This window comes from Pan paniscus, chromosome 15 (assembly GCF_029289425.2).
Source record: "Pan paniscus chromosome 15, NHGRI_mPanPan1-v2.0_pri, whole genome shotgun sequence".
NCBI lineage: Eukaryota > Metazoa > Chordata > Mammalia > Primates > Hominidae > Pan > Pan paniscus.
Genome location: NC_073264.2, coordinates 107,607,158 through 107,627,843, shown reverse-complemented (window position 1 = coordinate 107,627,843; position 20,686 = coordinate 107,607,158). Strand labels below are relative to the sequence as shown.

Genomic DNA, 20,686 nt, shown 5'->3' with positions numbered 1-20,686 from the left:
CTTCCAAAAACATACACACGAACCGTGGTTCACTCTGCGTATTTAGGTAAATCACAGAAAGTTGTCATAACAGATGGGGAATCCTGCAGACTTCACTAGGCATGGGCCATGCTGCCCTGGAGTTGTCTCAGGGGAGCTGCCTCCTCCAGAGGTTAGAGCACAGTCCCAGGTAATAGGACTAAATTTTTAGATGTGTTATCTTAGACACACTGCACAACTGCTGTGTTCTCTATGTAAATTATCTCCTGTAAAATATAACATTGAAGCCTGCATTAAATATATTGTGTAAATATGTAAGAATAAAAGAAAGTTATGAGAGCTAAGTGTTAATCAAGGCACAAGCATATAATATATAACTATATTTTCCTGAATGATGGATTTACTACCAGTTTCCCCCAGGACACTTCATCTGCCCTGAGCCCAGCCTCTCCTCAGATGTCCCACCCCAGAGCTTGCTATATCGTGGGGGACATGCAAATAGGGCCCTCCCTCTACTGATGAAAACCAGCCCAGCCCTGACCCTGCAGCTCTGGGAGAGGAGCCCAGCACTAGAAGTCGGCGGTGTTTCCATTCGGTGATCAGCACTGAACACAGAGGACTCACCATGGAGTTTGGGCTGAGCTGGGTTTTCCTCGTTGCTCTTTTAAGAGGTGATTCATGGAGAAATAGAGAGACTGAGTGTGAGTGAACATGAGTGAGAAAAACTGGATTTGTGTGGCAGTTTCTGATAACGGTGTCCTTCTGTTTGCAGGTGTCCAGTGTCAGGTGCGGCTGGTGGAGTCTGGGGGAGGCGTGGTCCAGCCTGGGAGGTCCTTGAGACTCTCCTGTGCAGCCTCTGGATTCACCTTCAGTAGCTACCACATGAACTGGGTCCGCCAGGCTCCAGGGAAGGGGCTGGAGTGGGTGGCATTTATATCGTATGATGGAAGTAATAAACACTATGCAGACTCCGTGAAGGGCCGATTCACCATCTCCAAAGACAATTCCAAGAACACGCTGTATCTTCAAATGAACAGCCTGAGAGCTGAGGACACGGCTGTGTATTACTGTGCGAGAGACACAGTGAGGGGAAGTCATTGTGCGCCCAGACACAAACCTCCCTGCAGGAACGCTGGGGGGGAATCAGCTGCAGGGGGCGCTCAGGAGCCACTGGTCAGAGTCAGCCCCGGAGGCAGGTGCAGATGGAGGCTGTTTCCTGTCAGGATGTGGGACTTTGTCTTCTTCTGACAGTTCCCCAGGGAACCTCTTAAATTTAGAAAACTATTCCTAACAATGTCTTTTCTATGCATATAAGGACCTTTTCTCCCTGGCACAAAATGCAGATTGACGCTGACACGGATGAAAATTCCTCAACCATGGTCACAACCATCAGAGTCCAGAGTAACCTCAGGGCTTCCCGGTGAGTCTTCTCCAGTCAGACCCAGGACAGGGACCTCAGTGAGATTCCCTGACTGGAACAGTCTTTACGGGTCCTGGTCACAGACAATAGAGAGGCTGAACCAGGGTCAGCGTCATGTAGAACCTCACAGATTTCACGTCTGATCCTCCTCCGGACACGAAAGTATGCAAATCAGTATCAGGAGCGATCTGGTGCTTCTTTTGTTCCTAATCCATTAACTTTCTTTTTTCGTCGTTTTTCTCCTTTTTCCATTTGTTTTTCCTGCTTTTTGCAAAAGGAAGATGTTTTCCCTGTGAGATGTAGGGGATGACAATTTTGGGGGATGGCTGGAACATCCAATATCCTCAGGGCCGACCATCAGTAAGTGCAGGTTGGAAGTCTCAGAAAGAGCTGAAGCTGCTTAATCACCGTGGAGTTTTACCTTCTCCAGTTCTGCTCTGATGGAAACAGGGCAAGCAGGTTATCAATGATAATCTACCTAACATAGAGTCAACCGATTCCAGTTTCAATAACGTCTGTTAAAAATTCACACCACCACATGGATTAGTGTTTTGTCAAATCAATACACAGTATTGTCCAGCTAAGTAGACACAAAGACGGACCGTTGCCCATGGAGACAAACATTAACCTGAGTTGTAGGTTCTTACAGTGTTAAAGGTGTAAAACTGATTATTTAAAATGAGGCTATTTTTCTTTTTGCTGTTGAGTTGTAGAAGTTTCTTTTACATTTGGACATTAAAACTTTTTTAGATATATGGCATATTATCCAATTCTGTAGGTTGTAGTTACTTTGTTGCTTTGCAGAATCTTTTTCATAGTCTATTCCCACTTGTTCAATTCTGCTTTTTTTGTAGGTGATTTGAATGTAATATCCTGAAAAAGATGCTAATTTTTTGAGGGTTGGGAGTTTTACAATTACAGGTATTTCAGTTAGATATTTGAGGCATTTGGAGTGAATTTTTGTGTTTATTCTAACCTAAAATTCTTAATTCTTTTCATGGGAAAATCCGGTTTTCATACCACCCTCTTTGGAAGACACTACAATGTAGCCATGTCATATTGATGGTTCTCATGCTAAAAATCAGCTCGTCATCAATATGTGGGTTTATGTCTAAGCTCTGTGTAGGTATTTATGCCAGAACTTTCTATGTTTTTAACAAATGTTGAGGCCTGGAAGTGAAATGCCTAAAGCTTTCTTCTTGCCTTGTTACAGATATTGGACCAAAATATTCTAACCTTTTACTATTGAGTGTAATAATAGCTGTGGCCTTTCTTAACAGCTTTTATTATGTTCAAGTTGTTCTCTTGTCTTCCTACTTTGTTCATAGTTTTTATAATGAAACTGTTTTTTTCAAATTCTTTTTCTGTGTCTGATGAAATGTTACTGAGATATTTTTTCTTTAGTTTTTTAATGTGGTGTACCAAACTGATTGATTTGAGAATGTTGAATCAAGTATGCATCTCAGGAAGAAATTTGATTTGGTCATGGTGTACGGTCTTCTAAAAAGCTTTGGAGCTCAGTTTACTATTGTTGGGGATTAATTCATGTCTACTAATGATATTGGTCTGTAGTTTTCTTTTATTGTGGTGCCTTTGTCTATTACTGGTAATACTATCATGGTAGCCTCATAGAAAGAGTTTAGAAGGTATATGGCAGACTACCTTTAAAATAGATGTTATCAGTGGAGAAATGGTGATAGTTTTTCTTCACTTTTCTGTTGGGAAGAATTTTATGTTGTTTAAAAGATATTCAGAATGACTTAACCTGGTTTATGAGCTTTCCTTCTATTCCTTTCTTCCATTCTTTTTGAAGAACTGCTTACCTTTCCTATTTATTTTTAAGTTTGTTTTTAGACTTATGCAATCCATTTTGAGGTGAAACTTGGTGGAATTTTTTCTAATAAATTAGAAAAAATAAGTCATTTAATTGACTATTTTATTCAGGTTGATTTGTTTAATATTTGCTAAAGGCCAGTTCTTTAAGCTATGACAGGTAATAAATCCCAAATGGCAGTACCTCATTGTTTACTTAGGTTTTGTACTTATATTTTTCAGAGGAAGAACCACTACTGTAAATTGTAAATAGCCAAGACATAATTGTATTGTATGCAAATCTGTGACTGTTTACAGTGTCATCTCTGAGAAACATAAAGTTTATTTACTATATATATATAAAGAGTTTGGAAGGTTGACTCCTCACCAATTTTTGAAAGAGTTACAGAAGGGCTGGCATTTCTTCTTTAAATGTTCAGGTTCATTTCATGATGTAACATATAACCTATCATGGAGAATGTTCAATGTGTGCTTGAGAAGGATGTATATTACGTGACTCTTCATTGGAAGGTTCTGTAAATATCATTCAGATAAATTTGTTCCATAGTGTTGTTCAAGTTCAGAGGCACATTAAGAATTTTCTTTCTGGATTAGCTAAACATTATGGTCATGAGGTATTAAGGTCTTCTGTTATTTTTGTGTTGTTTTCTATTTCTTTATATCTCTTACAGTTTGCTTAATGCAGTTATATTTGTATTTGTACACATGTGTAAAACCAAAAATCATAATTGCTAAATGAGTTTTATGGCACAGTCACATTATAAGTAATATTTTTCCAAATGCTACCATTGCCACTAAAGTCCTCCTGGAGTCTGACATCTGCTCTGGGCACTGCCTTCTTCTCAGGCGTCCCACATTGCAGCTTGCTATAGAGAAGGAGGGAGGGCCCCTCTCCTGGTGAAAACAAGCCCAGAGCTGACCCTGCAGCTCTGGGAGAAGAGCCACAGCCCTGGGATTCCCAGGGGTTTCCATTTGGTAATCAGGACTGAACACAGAGAACTCACTATGGGGTGTGAATTAAGCTGAATTTTTCTTGTTGGTATTTTAAAAGGTGACTCATAGGGAACTAGAGTGAGTGAGAGTGAGTGGATATGAGTGAGAGAAACAGTGGATATGTTTGGCAGTTTCTGACCAGGATTTGTGTGTATTTTCAGGTGTTCAGTGTGAGGTGGAGCTGATAGAGCCCGTAGAGGACCTGAGACAACCTGGGAAGTTCCTGAGACTCTCCTGTGTAGCCTCTAGATTCGCCTTCAGTAGCTTCTGAATGAGCCGAGTTCACCAGTCTCCAGGCAAGGGGCTGGAGTGAGTAATAGATAGAAAAGATGATGGAAGTCAGATACACCATGCAGACTCTGTGAAGGGCAGATTCTCCATCTCCAAAGACAATGCTAAGAACTCTCTGTATCTGCAAATGAACAGTCAGAGAACTGAGGACATGGCTGTGTATGGCTGTACATAAGGTCCCAAGTGAGGAAACATCGGTGTGAGTCCAGACACAAAATTTCCTGCAAAAAGAAGAAAGGAGTCTGGGCCAAAGGAGACACTCAGCACTCACAAAACAGGTGCAGCCCCAAGGCAGGTGCAGATGGAGGGAGGGTAAGGGCTGCTTTCCTTCAGGATCTGTGGTTTCCTCTGCTTCTAATATTTCCCCTCTGAGCCTCTGTACATTTATGTTTTGTGCCCACCATGAGGTCCCTAGATTAGAAAACTAATTTAAAAGAGGAAATATTCTCATATGTCCCAAAAACAGATGTAAGTTTTGGAGGCATAAAAATGCATAGGAGCCGGGTGAGTCTGTAGACACTGCCACCCCACAATGCCAGACCCACAACTAGTGCTGGAGAAGGGTGGGAGTTTGATGGAGCTTCCCTGATGACCCCGTGGTCCAAGCTAAGTCCAGCAAGGCCATTGGTGCCTCGCTGAGCACAGTTGTCCATCAGGGATCTCCCATGTGTCCCAGCAGCAGCCATGCCTCAATCTCTCCACTGTGCACAGCCATTGTCTGGGAGGAGCTCCCAGGATGGGTGTCTTTGGCACACACAGGTGATGGGTGTTAGAGTGCAGTGCAGCAGCTGGCTGCCTGGTCTATTGGGCTCCTGGATATTGGAGGGATTGGAGGTGCATTCTCAGGGCCAGCACGCTTTGTCAATTTTTATATAAAAACCATGTGATTTAATTCATTTTCTCAGATGACATAGATAATTAATAACACAATCTGCAAACAATTGTAATTTTCAACTTTACCCCAAATTTGTTGTTTCTTAATTCTGTGCAGGATCCAGACATGGTACTGCCCTTCTCATGAGAAATTGTTCGATCGAAACTGAAACCAGTTGTTTCTCCTATTCTTTGGTTTCTTCCACGTGCAGAGATCTTGATTAGAGCAAGTTTGGTACTTTCCACACACTCACCCTCACCTCCCCAGATAAAGAGCAGAAGTTCTCCTTAGACTGAGTCTGAGGGAGGAGCTGTTCCTGTACCACTCAGGGCCTGCGGAGACCCCCCAGGTGCAGCTTCACTGAGTCAGGTGTTTCACTCCCTGTGATTGCTGCTCAGGTCTAATTGTGGCTCGGAATTAGGACAGTCTTCAGGTTATCACAGGTCAATCCTATTGTAAAAATCATCGTTATCACACACCGTGGTAATAATTCAATGTTCATTTTTCTAAACAGCAGTTTCTCGTTTTTATTTGGTTGCAAGTTTGAGGAAAGGAGCATGTGATAATACTTTTTATTCTAACCTCAAAATCTACTGAATTGTTCTAGGAGACTCACAAATTGGACAGGAGTGAGCTCTTTATGCTCATAAAAAATGCATGTATTTGGGATTTTCACCGTGTTGTCCAGAACCTGTTAACATCGACAACTGTGTTTCGCAGTGCACTTCTGGCTTGAGATCCTCACAGACCCTCTCCCTCACCTGCACTGTCTCTGGATTCCCCATCATAACCAGTGTTTCCTGCTAGAATTGTATCTGCTTGCCCCTGGAAGGTGGACAGGAGTGGATCAGGTGCATGGGTTGTGAAGGGAGCACAAATTACAACGCACTTCTCAAGAGTCCATATCCACATCCAAGAAACAGTTCTTACAGCTGAGCTCTGTGCCCAGTGAACACACAACTACGCATTTTGAAGCAAAAACACAATGAGGGGCCTTCATTGTGAGCCTAGACACAACCCTCCCTGCAGGGGTGAATAGGAACAGCAGGGGGCATTCGGGGCAGTATGGGGGCTTAGGATGATTGTTGGGGGTCAAGATGAGCAGGATCAAGACTTAGCATCAGGGCAAGTACAACAGGGCAGAAAAGGGGCTGTAGATGTGGGTTGTTCTCACCATCATATTTCACCACCAGACACCCTCCACTGCATCTCTTCTAATGTGTCTGAGTGTTGATAAGATTAGAAAATGGCATTTATGTAAATAGTAATGTATACCCACATGGAGGTGCATCCAGTTGTCTTCCCCATCTTATGTGGACCTTGTCCATCAAGCGCTAAGTCCCTGTATTTACTTGAGTACCTCACACATTATGGTCAAAACAGGTAGGGTCTCTTTTTATCATGGTCTCTCCTCCTCCCTTCTCTCTCTGTCACACAAAAACACATGAACTGACACACACACAGAGCTTCCCAACTTTAATTATCTGATGTATTGAAGCAAATTGATTAGTGTGCAGCTTTTCTGCTTTGCCTGCTATTCATGTTATGTAAAAATAAGAACCATGTGTTTCTCAGCTTGTTACTTCTCTAAGCTAAGTAGCATCTTTGTTTATTATACCCAGAGACCAAAAGCGATCCAACTGTTATTCAGCAGCTTAACTGGTGAACAAATTGTGGAAAATTCATTTACTGGAATAATACCCACTGTTACAATTAAGTACTGCTGGATGCACTCCACACCGTGCTTAAAATAACAAGTACCTGAATAAGTAAAATAAGTCAAACAAACAAAAGTGCATACATGCGATTCCACTTCTATAATTTCTATAAAGTAAAAATGAACTTAAAGTTACATAAAAAGATCTGTAGTTGACTGGGGACATGGTACAAGAAGAGATGGTATAGAAAGGAGAACCGACAGGAGAGCAAAAGGAAATTTCTAGGATAATTGATTTTTTCTCTGTTAGTAAAAGTGAGGATTATGTCACTATTTGTAAAATTGTACACTTTATGTAAAGATTCTTATTTGCTAATTTCACCTCATTAAAATATTGCAAATTTTAAAATGTCTAATTTGGTAGAAAAGGTAGTAGAGAGAGATGAATAAAATACATAAAATTCAGAGAGTCCTGAATACACACATGAATGGACCATGGGTCTCACTGTACTTTGAGGGAGACACTAGAATACAAAAACATAATGACAGGATTTCAGTACATGAAAGGAGCTTCCCAGACCCCAGGAGGCATGTCCAACTGCATCCTGGAGTTAACTCAGGGAGCAGGCCTGCCCTTTGGAAGGAGCCGTGACACCAAGCTCCCAGCATCCATTGTAGCCGACACCATGCCAATGCCAAGAGATCTCCACTAAAATTTTCTGTGGATGTTGAGTCTGATTATGCCACACACTCACACCAAGTGAGTATGGTAAGGATAGTTACCTGCATCCTTAAGGTGTCTGCTGAGAGCAGGGCAGGTCTCTCATTAAGGTCCAAAGTGGCTTGATAGGGCAGGGAAGGAGACTGGCTCAGGGTTGTTATCATGGTTTGGTGGGGAGCGGGGCAGAGCATCCTACTTGCAGGAAGGGTTTTGTGGGGTTTCAAGGTCAAATTGGCATCAAATGAGGGAGCTCCTGTGATTTCTAACTAGATTTACCTTGTATGCTTAAAAAAAGAGATGATGGAGGAAAGAGCCTGAAGTTCTCAGCAGTCAGGCCTAAACACAGAGTCTGATGACTTACTCTAAATAGCAAGTATACAAATGATGAGTAAGAAAAGAGACAAGACTCCAATATGGGTGGACAACAGCCAGGTCTGCAGAAAATGAGAAGACTGTTTATAAGCAAAGAATAATGAGTAGGAGGAGGACATGGAGGAGGATTCTGGTCCAATGTCTTGTGTGGAAGCTTTTCATGATTTGAGATCATCAGCTTATTCTGAAGGTCTTAGGTCACCTGTCTTCTTCAAAATATCAGAAGTGCCTGATGATATGTGAAGATGCGCAGTTTAACTTCCTCTATTTGAGTAGCTTTACAATTGTGTAAAATTCTTAATTAATTAATTTTTTTTTGAGACGGAGTCTCACTCTCTTGTGCAGGTTGGACTGCAGTGGTGTGATCATAACAGAGCTCACGGTGATTTTAAATTCCTGTCTCATAGAATCCTCCCACCTCAACCTCCTGACTAGCAAGTAGCTAGGTTTCCAGGGCCCTTCATCTACACTTGGCCGGTTCTTTTCATTCTTTTTTTTTTTTTTTTCTTTTTTTTAGGTGGAGTTTCCCTCTTCTTGCCCAAACCAGAGTGCAATGGCGCCATCTCAGCTCACTGCAATCTCCCCCTCCCAGGTTCAGGTGATTCTCCTACCTCAGCCTCCAGAGTAGCTGGGATCACAGGCATGTGACACCATGCCCCGCTAATTTTGTATTTTTGGTAGAGATGACGTTTCTCCATGTTGGTCAGGCTGGTCTCAAACTCCCTACCTCAGGTGATCCTTCCACCTCAGCCTCCCAAAGTGCTGGAATTACAGGCGTGAGGCACCACACCTGGCCTCTTCATTTTTATTCATATATTCCTTCAGCAGCCACTATGTCTTCCCACTGATTTCTTCAGTTTCTGCCTTTTCCTTTTGAATAAGGCTGTTACTCCTGAGGGAAGATGGGAGGTGGGCCTGGACAGGGACTTGGTGCATTCCTCTCTCCCCTCCCAGTTCTTATTGGTTTCTCCAGTGTCTGTAGAACAGTGGTTTTGGTGGCTTTACCTCTGCAGATAATTTCTCCTGCAATGTAGTGCTGATGGGGAGGTGTGTCTGGATGCACTTCAGCTGTAGTTGCTGTTTTGCTTTCCCTGACAGAACCATCCCAAGGGGTAGAGGCTGGAGCATTTTGTGATGTATCCCCAGTACTGAAGAAAAAGGCTTCAATAGCAGGAGGAATCTCTCAACTGTATACACTTTGAGAATTTAAACAATAACTTCTCTATCACACTCAAATTGAAACCACCCAATGAATACGTCTACTTTAATCGTGTGCTAACTTAAATGGCATTTGGCAGCCTCTGTCCCAGAAAAGATTATCATCTGCTCCTGTTTATTTCCCTGCAAGTCTTTATGTCTGTTCAGATTTCAGATATATTGTTTGTCCTATAACATCAAAAATTTGATGTATATATGCTAATTTGCAGATCAGTAAGTTTAGTATTTGTTATAAGAATAGTAACATATTTTTATGGGGTGCTTACATCTCTAAGCTGAGAAGCACCTCTATGTGTAATAGTAAGCAACTAGAAATGGTACAAATATCAAGAAGATACATAGATAAACAGTAATGGCATGCTAATTTATGGTAATAACATCCATCATGAGAATCAATACATTGTTGATGCTCAACATGTTTGCATCATAAGTAGTTATGTGCGACAAGCCACACAAATAAAACACATACTATGTAATTCCTGTATAATAAATTCTTGAAACTCAAAACTAAGGTATTAAATGTGAAGGACTGACTCAGAATATGGTGGGGAAGAAAATATTTGGGAAGGAGGAATTGTAGAGGAACACAAGGAAACTTTTAAGTGTAATTTGTTTATTCATTATTTGGATGGCTTTTGGGGATGCACAGGTGAGCACGAGTGGAATAACATTTTGTTTTGTTTGTTTGTTTGTTTGTTTTTTCTGAAGAGATGTGGTCCTACTCTGCAACCCAGGCTGGAGTGTAGTGGTGGGATCATAGTTCAATGTAGCCTCGAACTTCTGGTCTCCAACAATACTCCTGCATCTGCCATGTAAGTAGCTGGAACTACCGTTGTGTGCCAGCAGGCTTGGCTTGAGTACTTATTAAACCACACACTTTTTGCAATATTTAATGTATAGTAATAATGTCTCAATAAGACTATTACAAATCAATGAATGAATAATTTGTTCAGTACAGATTTATGGAAAAATAGACACTAACATGATGAATGTCTGACATTTATGAAAATACAACTGCATGAAATGTGCTTCTCTTTACATTCATTAGGTAAACACAATAGTGCATACACATCACACCGTGCTTTCATTACAGGAAGAAAGATCTGAAAATGTCACTGGGGTGAACCACATTGTGCTGGGCTTGGTTCAGGGAGCAGTCAGGCCCAGTGTTGTGACCTTCAACAACAGAATCCTAAAAAATAATAAAAGAGGCTGCCCCAAGGTCCCCATCAGTTCCTGGACTCGCCATGTGTCTGGGCCGTATCAGTGCATCCGGAGCCCCCTGGTGGCTGTAGTGATTCCTCGCTTGCCGTGCTGAGGTCTCCCTGTAGATTATGTTGGGTTTTCTGAGGCCGTTTTGCTATTTAAGACCCACTCCCTGGGACAGAGCGATTCCCTCTCAACCTGATGGAGGTTCTGAACTACAAATAACGTTAAGTGAATCCTGGTGTGTCTGAACTCACGTGATTGTTACATTAAGCTGCTGTTGCAATCTGTTTCCTCACCTGGGACAAGAGGAGCCAGGACATAGTGAGTTGAGGCTCCAGGAAGATAACTGAATTCTCAGAGGGCACAGCCAGCATCCTCCTCCCAGGGAGAGCCTAAAAGACTGGGGCCTCCCTCATCCCTTTTCACCTGTCCATACAGAGGCACCACCCACATGCAAATCTCACTTAGGCACCCACAGGAAACCATCACACATTTCCTTAAATTCAGGGTCCAGCTCACATGGGAAATACTTTCTGAGAGTCCTGGACCTCCTGTGCAAGAACATGAAACACCTGTGGTTCTTCCTTCTGCTGGTGGCAGCTCCCAGATGTGAGTGTCTCAAGGCTGCAGACATGGAGATATGGGAGGTGCCTCTGATCCCAGGGCTCACCGTGGTTCTCTCTGTTCACAGGGGTCCTGTCCCAGGTGCAGCTACAGCAGTGGGGCCCAGGACTGGTGAAGCCTTCGGAGACCCTGTCTCTCACCTGCGCTGTCTATGGTGGCTCCATCAGCAGTAGTGATTACTACTGGGGCTGGATCCGCCAGCCACCAGGGAAGGGACTGGAGTGGATTGGGCATATCTATTATAGTGGGAGCACCTACTACAACCCATCTCTCAAGAGTCGAGTCACCATCTCAGTAGACACGTCCAAGAACCAGTTCTCCCTGAAGCTGAGCTCTGTGACCGCCGCGGACACGGCCGTGTATTACTGTGCGAGAGGCACGGTGAGGGGAGGTGAGTGTGAGCCCAGACAAAAACCTCCCTGCAGGGAGGCGGAGGAGCGGGCGCAGGTGCTGCTCAGGACCAGCAGGGGGCGCGCGGGGCCCACAGAGCCCGAGGCCGGGTCAGGAGCAGGTGCCGGGAGGGCGGGGCTTCCTCATCAGCTCAGTGGTCTCCCTCCTCGCCAGGACCTCAGCTGTCCCCAGGACTCCTCTTTCTTTATTATCTGTGGTTCTGCTTCCTCACATCCTTGTGGTAGGAAAGGAAGGAGGAAGGCAAATTTTCCTCTTAGAGTCAAAGTGTCACTAATTACTAGGAACTTTCCTACAAGTTCCTGAATGTCCCATTTTTCCTTCTTAATTAAAAAAAATATTCTAATACTTCTCACCATCTCTTGATTTGTGTCATCAGTTGAATTGTGCTGTCTTTGAAATTCAAATGCTGAAACCTTAAATCCAATTGATCTATATTGGAATTTTAAGGATGGAATTAAGGTTAAATGTGATCATAAGTCTGAGATTGTAATGCAATAGATCTGTTGTCTTTATAAGAAGTGAAAGAGTCACCAGAGACCTCTCACTTTTCCTGTGCACGCAGAGAAGAGGCCATGTGGAGACATAGTGGACTAGAAGGTGCAAGCCAAGAAGAAGCCGCACCAAGAACCAACCCTGCCAGCACCTGGACCTTGGACATTCAGACTTCAGAATGGTGAGAAAATCAATATTTGTTGTTTAAGCCACCCACTCCTGTTGTCTTCTTATGAAGACCCAGACAGACTAATACCACATAACTCTGTTAGCTCCTGGAGGGAGAAGCAGCCCCCTGAGGCTGGGCACATCTCTCAGATTTCCATATGAAGTTGGCAGAAATAGTAGTTCTCATATCAAAATGTGTCATGGCCCTGTTGGCCTTTTTTTTTTTTTTGACGGAGTCTCGCTCTGTGGCCAGGCTGGCGTGCAGTGGTGCAATCTCAGCTGACTACAACCCCCGTCTCCTGGGTTCAAGCAATTCTCCTTCCTCAACCTCCTGAGCAGCTGGGACTACAGGTGTCCACCACCATGCCAGGCTATTTTTTTTGTGTGTATTTTTAGCAGAGACAGGGTTTCACTGTGTTAGGATGGTCTCAAATCTCCTCACTGCATGATCTGCCTGCCTCAGTTTCCCAAAGTGTTGGGATTAAAAGTGTGAGCCACCGCACCTGGCACCTGTTGGCCATTCTTGGTGCAGTGTCTCTGAAACCAGCCCTGCTGCCTGTACCACAAAATTTTCTTTTATCTTTCATGTGGATATAACAAATGCACAATGAGGACCAGCTGCATGGAGACTGACCACTGAACATCTTCTGCTGTCTCCTAAGTAAGTCACAGGAAAACACACCAACATCACCAACATAACTGTTTTCCTTCAACTTCCTCGAACGAACTATAGAAATGATCCCTTAAAGTATAGTCTATTCCTTCAACTTTCACAATTTGCACTGAATCCCTTCCTAAGTTAGGAGCTACACAGGGTCTGAGTTCTGTTCCCTTTCTCCCAGTCTTCCCCAAGTATCAAGGACAGAATAGATTTAAATTAAATTTGGCCGTCCATGCCCCCAACACCACATCGGTTTCTAACATCCTTGTCATGTACCCATCCTTCTGCGGGCACCCCACATCAGGTTGCCCAGGAATGGCCAGAAGCTGGCATCACTTTATGGGCTGAGGCTACAAGTTATACAGACGTGTGATTTCAGTCACACACACTCTACTGCAGGACACACCTGTGTTCTGAGGAGCTCAGGCGCCTGCTGATCTCAGGTCTTCTCTAATAAATTACACACCTCTTATGAATGAAGGTCCAGATGGCCCCATCAGCTGCAGAGCAGTGGATTAAAGCTCATGGGTGGGTCAGTCAGGCAGAAGTCAGACAATGGGATAATAGAAGTCAGACAATAGTCACTGAGGTTCCCAGTGTATTTTAATGGAATAAAACAATATTAGCAACAAAGGGCCAGTAAAGAAGACTGGCTCTTGAAGGTATTTAAGGACCAGGAACTTTATTTGGGGGGAAAGTGAGAGACACCTTTACATGGAAAGCCCTAAAGCACATACAGCAGCTGACAGAGTGGCCACTGTGCACATGAGGGCTGAGGAGACGGATGGTAGGTTACGTTGCTCCAAGATGTTCCTGGGTGTGTGATGGTTAGACTCCTCATGCATATAGAAATAAGAGCTGGACTCAGGGAGAAACAAGGGACATACCCCATAGAAAAGGAAGAAAAAAAACAGATGGGCACCCCTGGAGAGAGCTCATTAGATTTGGTAGGTTTGAGATGAAAATTACTTCCAAAGGTTTTGATATTCTAAGCTAAATATGAATCTCTTCAATAAAGTGAGAATTAAAAGAAGAATGGAGCTAGGAGTTGAGAGAGGAAACAAATTATGAGAGAGCAGAAAGCAAATCCACCAAAACTGTCACATGACAGAGGCCAGAATGGAGCTGATGCAGCTACTTCACTATTCTGCAGACCTAGTTGACCATGTGGAGAAGGGGTTCGAACAAACGGGGACGTTCTCCAACCTTCCAAAACAACCTCCTTCTTATGCATATGCAGTAATCATGATTCTCAGGGTGGCCTTCCCAAGTTGCCTGTTCTTACCTCTTCCCCCAGGGGTAGAGTGTCTTTTCCAACCCACAGTGGTTTCTCTGCCATGTCCTCAGCTTCTCCTCCATTGTACTTAACCTGAAGATTAAGGATTTCATCTGGATGGAGTCTCCTTGGAATCGTCTGTTTTCTTTGGTTTCTGTTGACCACATCACAGGCCATAGGACTCAGGTTTTAGTGGATTTCCCCTGGAGACAGTGGAGGTGAATCCAGGCGTTCCACAGTCCTTACCGTTCTTCTCTTCCTGTCAGCACTGCAGGGCAGCAGATAAGGGAGCTGACTGTGGATTTTTCAGATCCCCGGGAAAAAGCCTGCAAGGACTAATAGTTTCACATCTAACACCATTAGCACATGCATCCAAAATTTAAAAAAAATCCTCAATAAGTATTTCCAGGTTAGCCTGTTCCTCTCTCAATGCCATCCCGTGGCACCTGCCCTGGGTTCGGTAACATGTGGGCCCCAGTCCTCTCTGCAGGTGTCTGCCTCCTCAGATTTCAGTCCTCTTGTTTGCTCCATGAAAGCAACTCAGGTATGTTAAAAGGTTTTCTTCTTCATTTATTCATAATTTTTCAGGTTTGTTGTCAATGAGGAAAGAGTAAGATCATAGTTTCCTCATTTTTCACATTCCCATACTGAGTAACTGCTCTCTCTCTGTGAAAGCCAGAAATTAAGGGAACAACTCAAGTATCCATATCCATTACAAGTGAATGTTAGACAATTTGACGTATGATTATGAACTAAAGTACAACACAGGATTAGAATCAAGGCATCCTCGTTCTCATAAAATCATGGCTGCATTCACAAATAACTGTGCTGAGTGGAAGTAGCTAACAAATTAACAGTGCACTTCATAAACTTCTATTTGTATAAACTGCAGAAGGTACAGCTATTCTAAAGCAACAGAGAAGATTACATATTTGGTGAGAATTGGGTTTTGAAAGTAATGGGGTGGTGAGATAAAATTACAGAGAAGTGACACAAAGATTTAGGTGTGAATTGTACACAAATTAATTGAAGCTGTGATTAAAGGGTTGCACACATGTTACCATTTTCCAAATTATGCAGTATATATTTGAATTAATTATTAATTGTACTTAAATAAAGCAGTAACAAAGAAACAAATGAATACATTTATTGAGGTGGAGCCAAAACTAGATGGGAATGAACACTCGAAACATCTCTGACTCTTGAAAGTACACAAGCATGAACACTGGTTCTCTCTATGTATTTCAGGTCAGTAGCAGAACACACTAAAAGAAAACAGAGATGTTTTCTGGCAGGGGTGGAATCCTGCAGACCTCACTAGGCATGTCTCACACTGCCCTGGAGTTGTCTCAGGGGAGCAGTCTCCTCTAGTGGTCAGAGGCACAGGCCGAGATAATGGGGCTAACTCAGTCCAGCTGTGTGACCTTGAATGCATTGTATAAACACTCTGTTCTGTGTGTAATTTATCTTCCTTAAAATGTGACGTTGACACTTGCATTAAATGTATTCTGTAAATATGTAAAAATGGGATAAGATGATGACTGGTAAATGATTATCAGGGCACAATCATATAAAATGATATTGTTCTGAATGATAAGATTACTACAAATCTCCCCCAGCGCACTTTATCTGCTCTGAGCCCTGCCACTCCTCAGGATTCCCATCCCAGAGCTTGCTATACAAGAGGAGACACGCAAATAGTTTTCTCCCTCTGCTGATGAAAAGCAGCCCAGCCCTGACCCTGCAGCTCTGGGAGAGAAGCCCCAGCCCTGGGATTCCCAGGGGTTTCCATTTGGTGAACAGGTCTAAATGCAGAGGATTAACCATGGAGCTTGGGCTGAGCTGGGTTTTCACTGTTTCTGTTTTAAAAGGTGAACTAGAGAGAGAGAGTGTGAGTGAATAAATTTGAGATAACCAGTGGATATGTCTGGCCGTTTCTGACCAGGATGTCTACGAGTTTGCAGGTGTCCAGTGTGAGGTACAGCTGGTGGAGTCCGAAGAAGACCCAAGACAACCTGGGGGATCCCTGAGCCTCTCCTGTGCAGACTCTGGATTAACCGTCAGTAGCTACTGAATGAGCTCAGTTTCCCAGGCTCCAGGGAAGGGGCTGGAGTGAGTAGTAGATATACAGTGTGATGGAAGTCAGATATGTTATGCATAATCTGTGAAGAGCAAATTCAGTATCTCCAAGGAAAATACCAAGAACTCACTGTATTTGCAAATGAATAGTCTGAGAGCAGAGGGCATGGCTGTGTATTACCATATGTAAGGTACCAGGTAAGAAGACATTGGTGTGAACACAGACACAGAGTTTCCTGCAATGATAAGGGAGGAGGCTGGGATAAAGTGGGCACTCAGAACCCAGAGAAAACAGGGGCAGCTCTAGGGCAGGTGCAGACGGTCGTCATGGGCTGCTTTCCTTCAGGGTCTGTGGCTTCCTCTGCATCCAACAGTTTCACTTGGAGCCTCTCGACATTTATGTTTCTGTGGCCACCCCTGAGGTCTCTGGATTAGAAAAGTTTATTATAAGAAGAGGAAACATTCTCATTTATCCCAAAGCAGATGTAAGTAATGGAAGCAAAAAATGCACAGGAGGCCAGGTGGGGCTGTAGATACTGTCACCCCAGAATGTCAGTCTCACCACTAGTGCTGGAGAGGGATGGGAGTTTGATGGAGCTTCCCTAACAACTCTGTGGTCCAAGATAAGTCCAGCAAGACCATTGGTGCCTCCCAGAGCACAGTTGTCCATCAGGGATGTCCAGTGCTTCCCAGCAGCAGCCATGCCTCAGTGTCTCCACTGTGCACAGCCACTGTCTGGGAGGAGCTCCCAGGATGGGTGTCTTTGGCACACACCAGGTGGCGGGTGTTAAGAGTGCAGTGCAGCAGCTGGCTGCCCGGTCTATTGGTTTCCCTGATGCTGGAGAGATGGGAGGTACATTCACAGGACCAGCACCCTGTTTGTGAATTTTTATATAAAAACCCTGATTTTACTTCATTTTCTTGGAGGACATAGATAACTAAAAACAGAATCTGCAAAGAAATTGTAATTTTCAACTTTACCCCAAATTCATTGTTTCTTAATTCTGTGCAAGATCCAGACATATGATTGCCTTCCTCATGATAATTTATTCTATGTAAAACCGAAATCATTTTTTCTCCTATTCTTTGTTTCTGTTCAAGTACAGAGATCTTGAGCAAAGTAAGTTGGGTTCTTTCCACACACTAATCCTCACCTTCCCCAGAGAATGAGCAGAGATTGTCCTCACTCTGAGTCTAAGGGAGGAGCTGTTTCTGCACAACTCAGAGCCTGCAGAGACCCCCAGGTGCAGCTTCAGTGAGTCAGACATTTCTCCATGTGGGCGACCTCCACTGCCAGTGATTGCTGCTGAGGTCTAATTGTGGGTTAAGCATTAGGACACTCTTTAGGTGATCACATCTCAAGCCTATTCTGAAAATCATCATGAACAGAGATAGTTCAATGGCCATTCTCCTGACATAAGTTTCTCTTTATTACTTGGTTCCAAGTATGGAGAAAAATGTGACCCTATATTTGTCTGAATCCAACATCAGAATCCACTGCATTACGCTAGGAGACTCACTAATTGAACACAAGTGAGCTCATTATTCTCATAGAAATCTAAGTATTTGGAAATTTCAATGTGTTCTCCAGAACCTGTGCATGCCGACAACTGTGTTTCTCGGTGCACTCTTGGCCTGATGAAGCCCTCACAGACCCTCTCCCTCACCTGTGCCATCTCTGCATTCTCCATCACAACCAGTGTTTCCTTCTGGAGCTGCATCCATCAGCGCCCCCATGGGAGGTACTGGAGTGGATCGGGTGCATAGGTCATGGAGGGAGCACAAATTACTCGCCTCTTCTCAAGAGTCCAGTCACCATCTCCAGATCCATGTCCAAAAAGTAGTTCTTCTTACAGCTGAACTATGTGAGCAACAAACACATAGCCACGTATTTTAGAGCAAAAGACACACTGAGGAAACCACAGTGTGAACTCATATCCAAGCCTCCCTGTGGGGGTGCATAGGATGGACAGGATTACTCAGGACACCAGGGTCCCTTAGGACACCAAGGGGCACTCAAGACCATTGTAGAGGCATGCAGGTAGCTGGGGGCTCTCGGGAACCATGGGGGAAAATCAGGACACCAAAGGGTGCTTGGTACAGCGGGGGGCTCAGGATTATTGTGGGGATTCAGAAAGAGCAGGTTCAAGGCTCAACCTCAGGGCATGTGCAGCTGGTGTGAAAAGGGGCTGGATGAGGCGTTTTGTGTCACCATCATGTTTCACCACCAGACACCCTCCACTACATCTGTTCTAATGCATGTGTTTGTATGATTAGAAAATGATATTTATATAAATATATAACCATAGCTAGGTGTGTCAAGTTGTCCTCTCCATCTTATATCAGCCTTGTCTGTAAGGACTAATTCCCCATAATTACTTGAGAACCTCATAAATTGTGGTCAACCATGTAGGATTCCTCTCTTTTTCTGCCTTCCTTCCTCCCTCCTTCTCTCTCTCTCACACAGAAACGTATATACAGCCACCCCACAACACACATAAATCTATAACTTTTATTACCTGATATATTGAAAAGTAATCTAAAGTTACATAAAAATCAGTAGTTCACTGTCAATATTGTAGGAGAAGGGAAGGTCTAGGAAGGAGGAATTAGAGAACAAGAGGATATTTTGAGGGTAATTGACTTGTTATCTATGTGGATAATGATAATGTCTATGACCATATTTGTAAAATTGAACACTTCATGTGGAGATTATTATTTTTTTATTTAACCCCATGCCATTATTTTGCCGTATTCTAGCATTTCTCTAAAAATACAGAAATGTTCAGCACTCATTCATGTGTATATTCAGGAGTCTGTGACTGTTCATGTATTTTATTTATCTCTGTCTAATTGCTTTGATACCAAATTTTACCTAGTATAATTAGTACTACCTTTAGCACTGATTATAAGCCTCACTCCTCCATCATCTCCTTTTTTGCCACACAAGCTGAATCTAGTTTGGACTCACAGCAGCTTCTTCATTCAATGCCAGTGGGAGTTTCAAACCCTATCAACCCCCCTATAAACTGTCATTAAGAAAGTTTATCAAACTCCACCAGTCATGTGATATTAGTTCGTTTTCACAATGGTATAAAGAACTACCTGAGACGAGGAGTTTACAAAGAAAAGAGGTTTAGTTGACTCACAGTTCTGCATGGCTGGGGAGGCCACAGGAAACTTACAATCATGGTGGAAGGTGAAGGCGAAGCAAGGCACATCCCACAGCGCAGCAGGAGAGAGAGGGGGAAGTGACACACACTTTTAAACTATCAACTTTTGTGGGAACTCACTCACTATGATGAGAACAACATGGGAGAACTGCCCTCATGATCCAATAACCTCTCACCTGGTCCCTCCCTTGACATGTGGGGATTAGAATTTGAGATGATATTTAGGTGGGGACACAAAACAAATCTATATCACATGTCCAGCTGTGTCCTGGAGTTGTTTCAGGGATCCAGTGTGTCCTGTTGATAGAAACAGTGATCATCATTCTAACTGGTGTGAGATGGTATCTCATTGTGGTTTAGATTTGCATTTCTCTGATGGCCAGTGATGATGAGAATTTTTTCATGTGTCTTTTGGCTGCATAAATGTCTTCTTTTGAGAAGCATCTGTGAAAAAAAAAAAGAAACAGTGACACCAAGCTCACACCATCCATTGTAGTTGAGAACATGCAAAGCCAAGAGATCTCAACTGAGATTTAGTGTTTGTGTCATGTCTGATGAAGTCATAAGCTCAGAGCAAGTGAATATGGAAAAGTGTATTATCTGCACAGTATAGGTGTCTGCTGAGTGCAGGGCAGGTCTCGCAGGAAAATCTAAAATGGCTTGAAAGAAGAGGAAAGGAGACTGGCTCAGGGTTTTTATAATGGTTTAGTGGTGGCGGCAGAGTGAGGCTTCCCACTCACAGATCGGGGTTTATAAGGTTTGAAACTCCCACTGGCATTGAATGAAGAAGCTCCTGTGAGTCCAAACTAGATTCACCTTGTGTTGCAAAAAAGGAGATGATGGAGGAGTGAGCCTTAAGTAATCAACAGGCATGCACCAAAAGATAGAGTGACAACTTATTCTAGGTAGCAAGAATAAAAATAATGAAAAAGAAATAAAATAAGGGTTCAGTATGGATGGACAAGACCCAGATCTACAGAAATGAGATGACTTTAGAAATATAAGGAAATAATAATGAGAAAAAGGAGGAGGGGATGGGCAATTAGGGTCCTGGCCTAATGTCTTGGGTGGAAGCTTCTCACAATCAAGGACTGTCAGCTTATTCTGCAGGTCTTAGGTGAGACGTCTGCTTCAAAACATCAGAAACTCCAGGCAATCAGTGAGGATGCTCAGTTTAACATCTCCTATTTGAGTAGATTTACAGTTGTGTGGAATTCTTAATTGATTCTTTTTTG

General features: G+C 43.3%; 1 protein-coding gene and 1 pseudogene across 1 annotated transcript; both read left to right on the top strand.

Moving 5' to 3' along the window:
* The first annotated feature begins 486 nt into the window (after nt 1-486).
* Nucleotides 487-1,270, top strand: LOC129393791 (immunoglobulin heavy variable 3-30-3-like; annotated as a pseudogene).
* A 9,249-nt stretch (nt 1,271-10,519) lies between these two features.
* LOC100970186 (uncharacterized) lies at nt 10,520-18,045 on the top strand. The gene is made up of 6 exons (XM_063596154.1): nt 10,520-11,176; nt 11,259-11,822; nt 12,119-12,275; nt 14,788-14,809; nt 16,145-16,258; nt 17,833-18,045. Exons 1-6 carry the CDS (start codon nt 11,131-11,133, stop codon nt 18,043-18,045), a joined length of 1,116 nt encoding a protein of 371 aa, XP_063452224.1. The 5' UTR covers nt 10,520-11,130.
* Nucleotides 18,046-20,686: the final 2,641 nt, after the last annotated feature.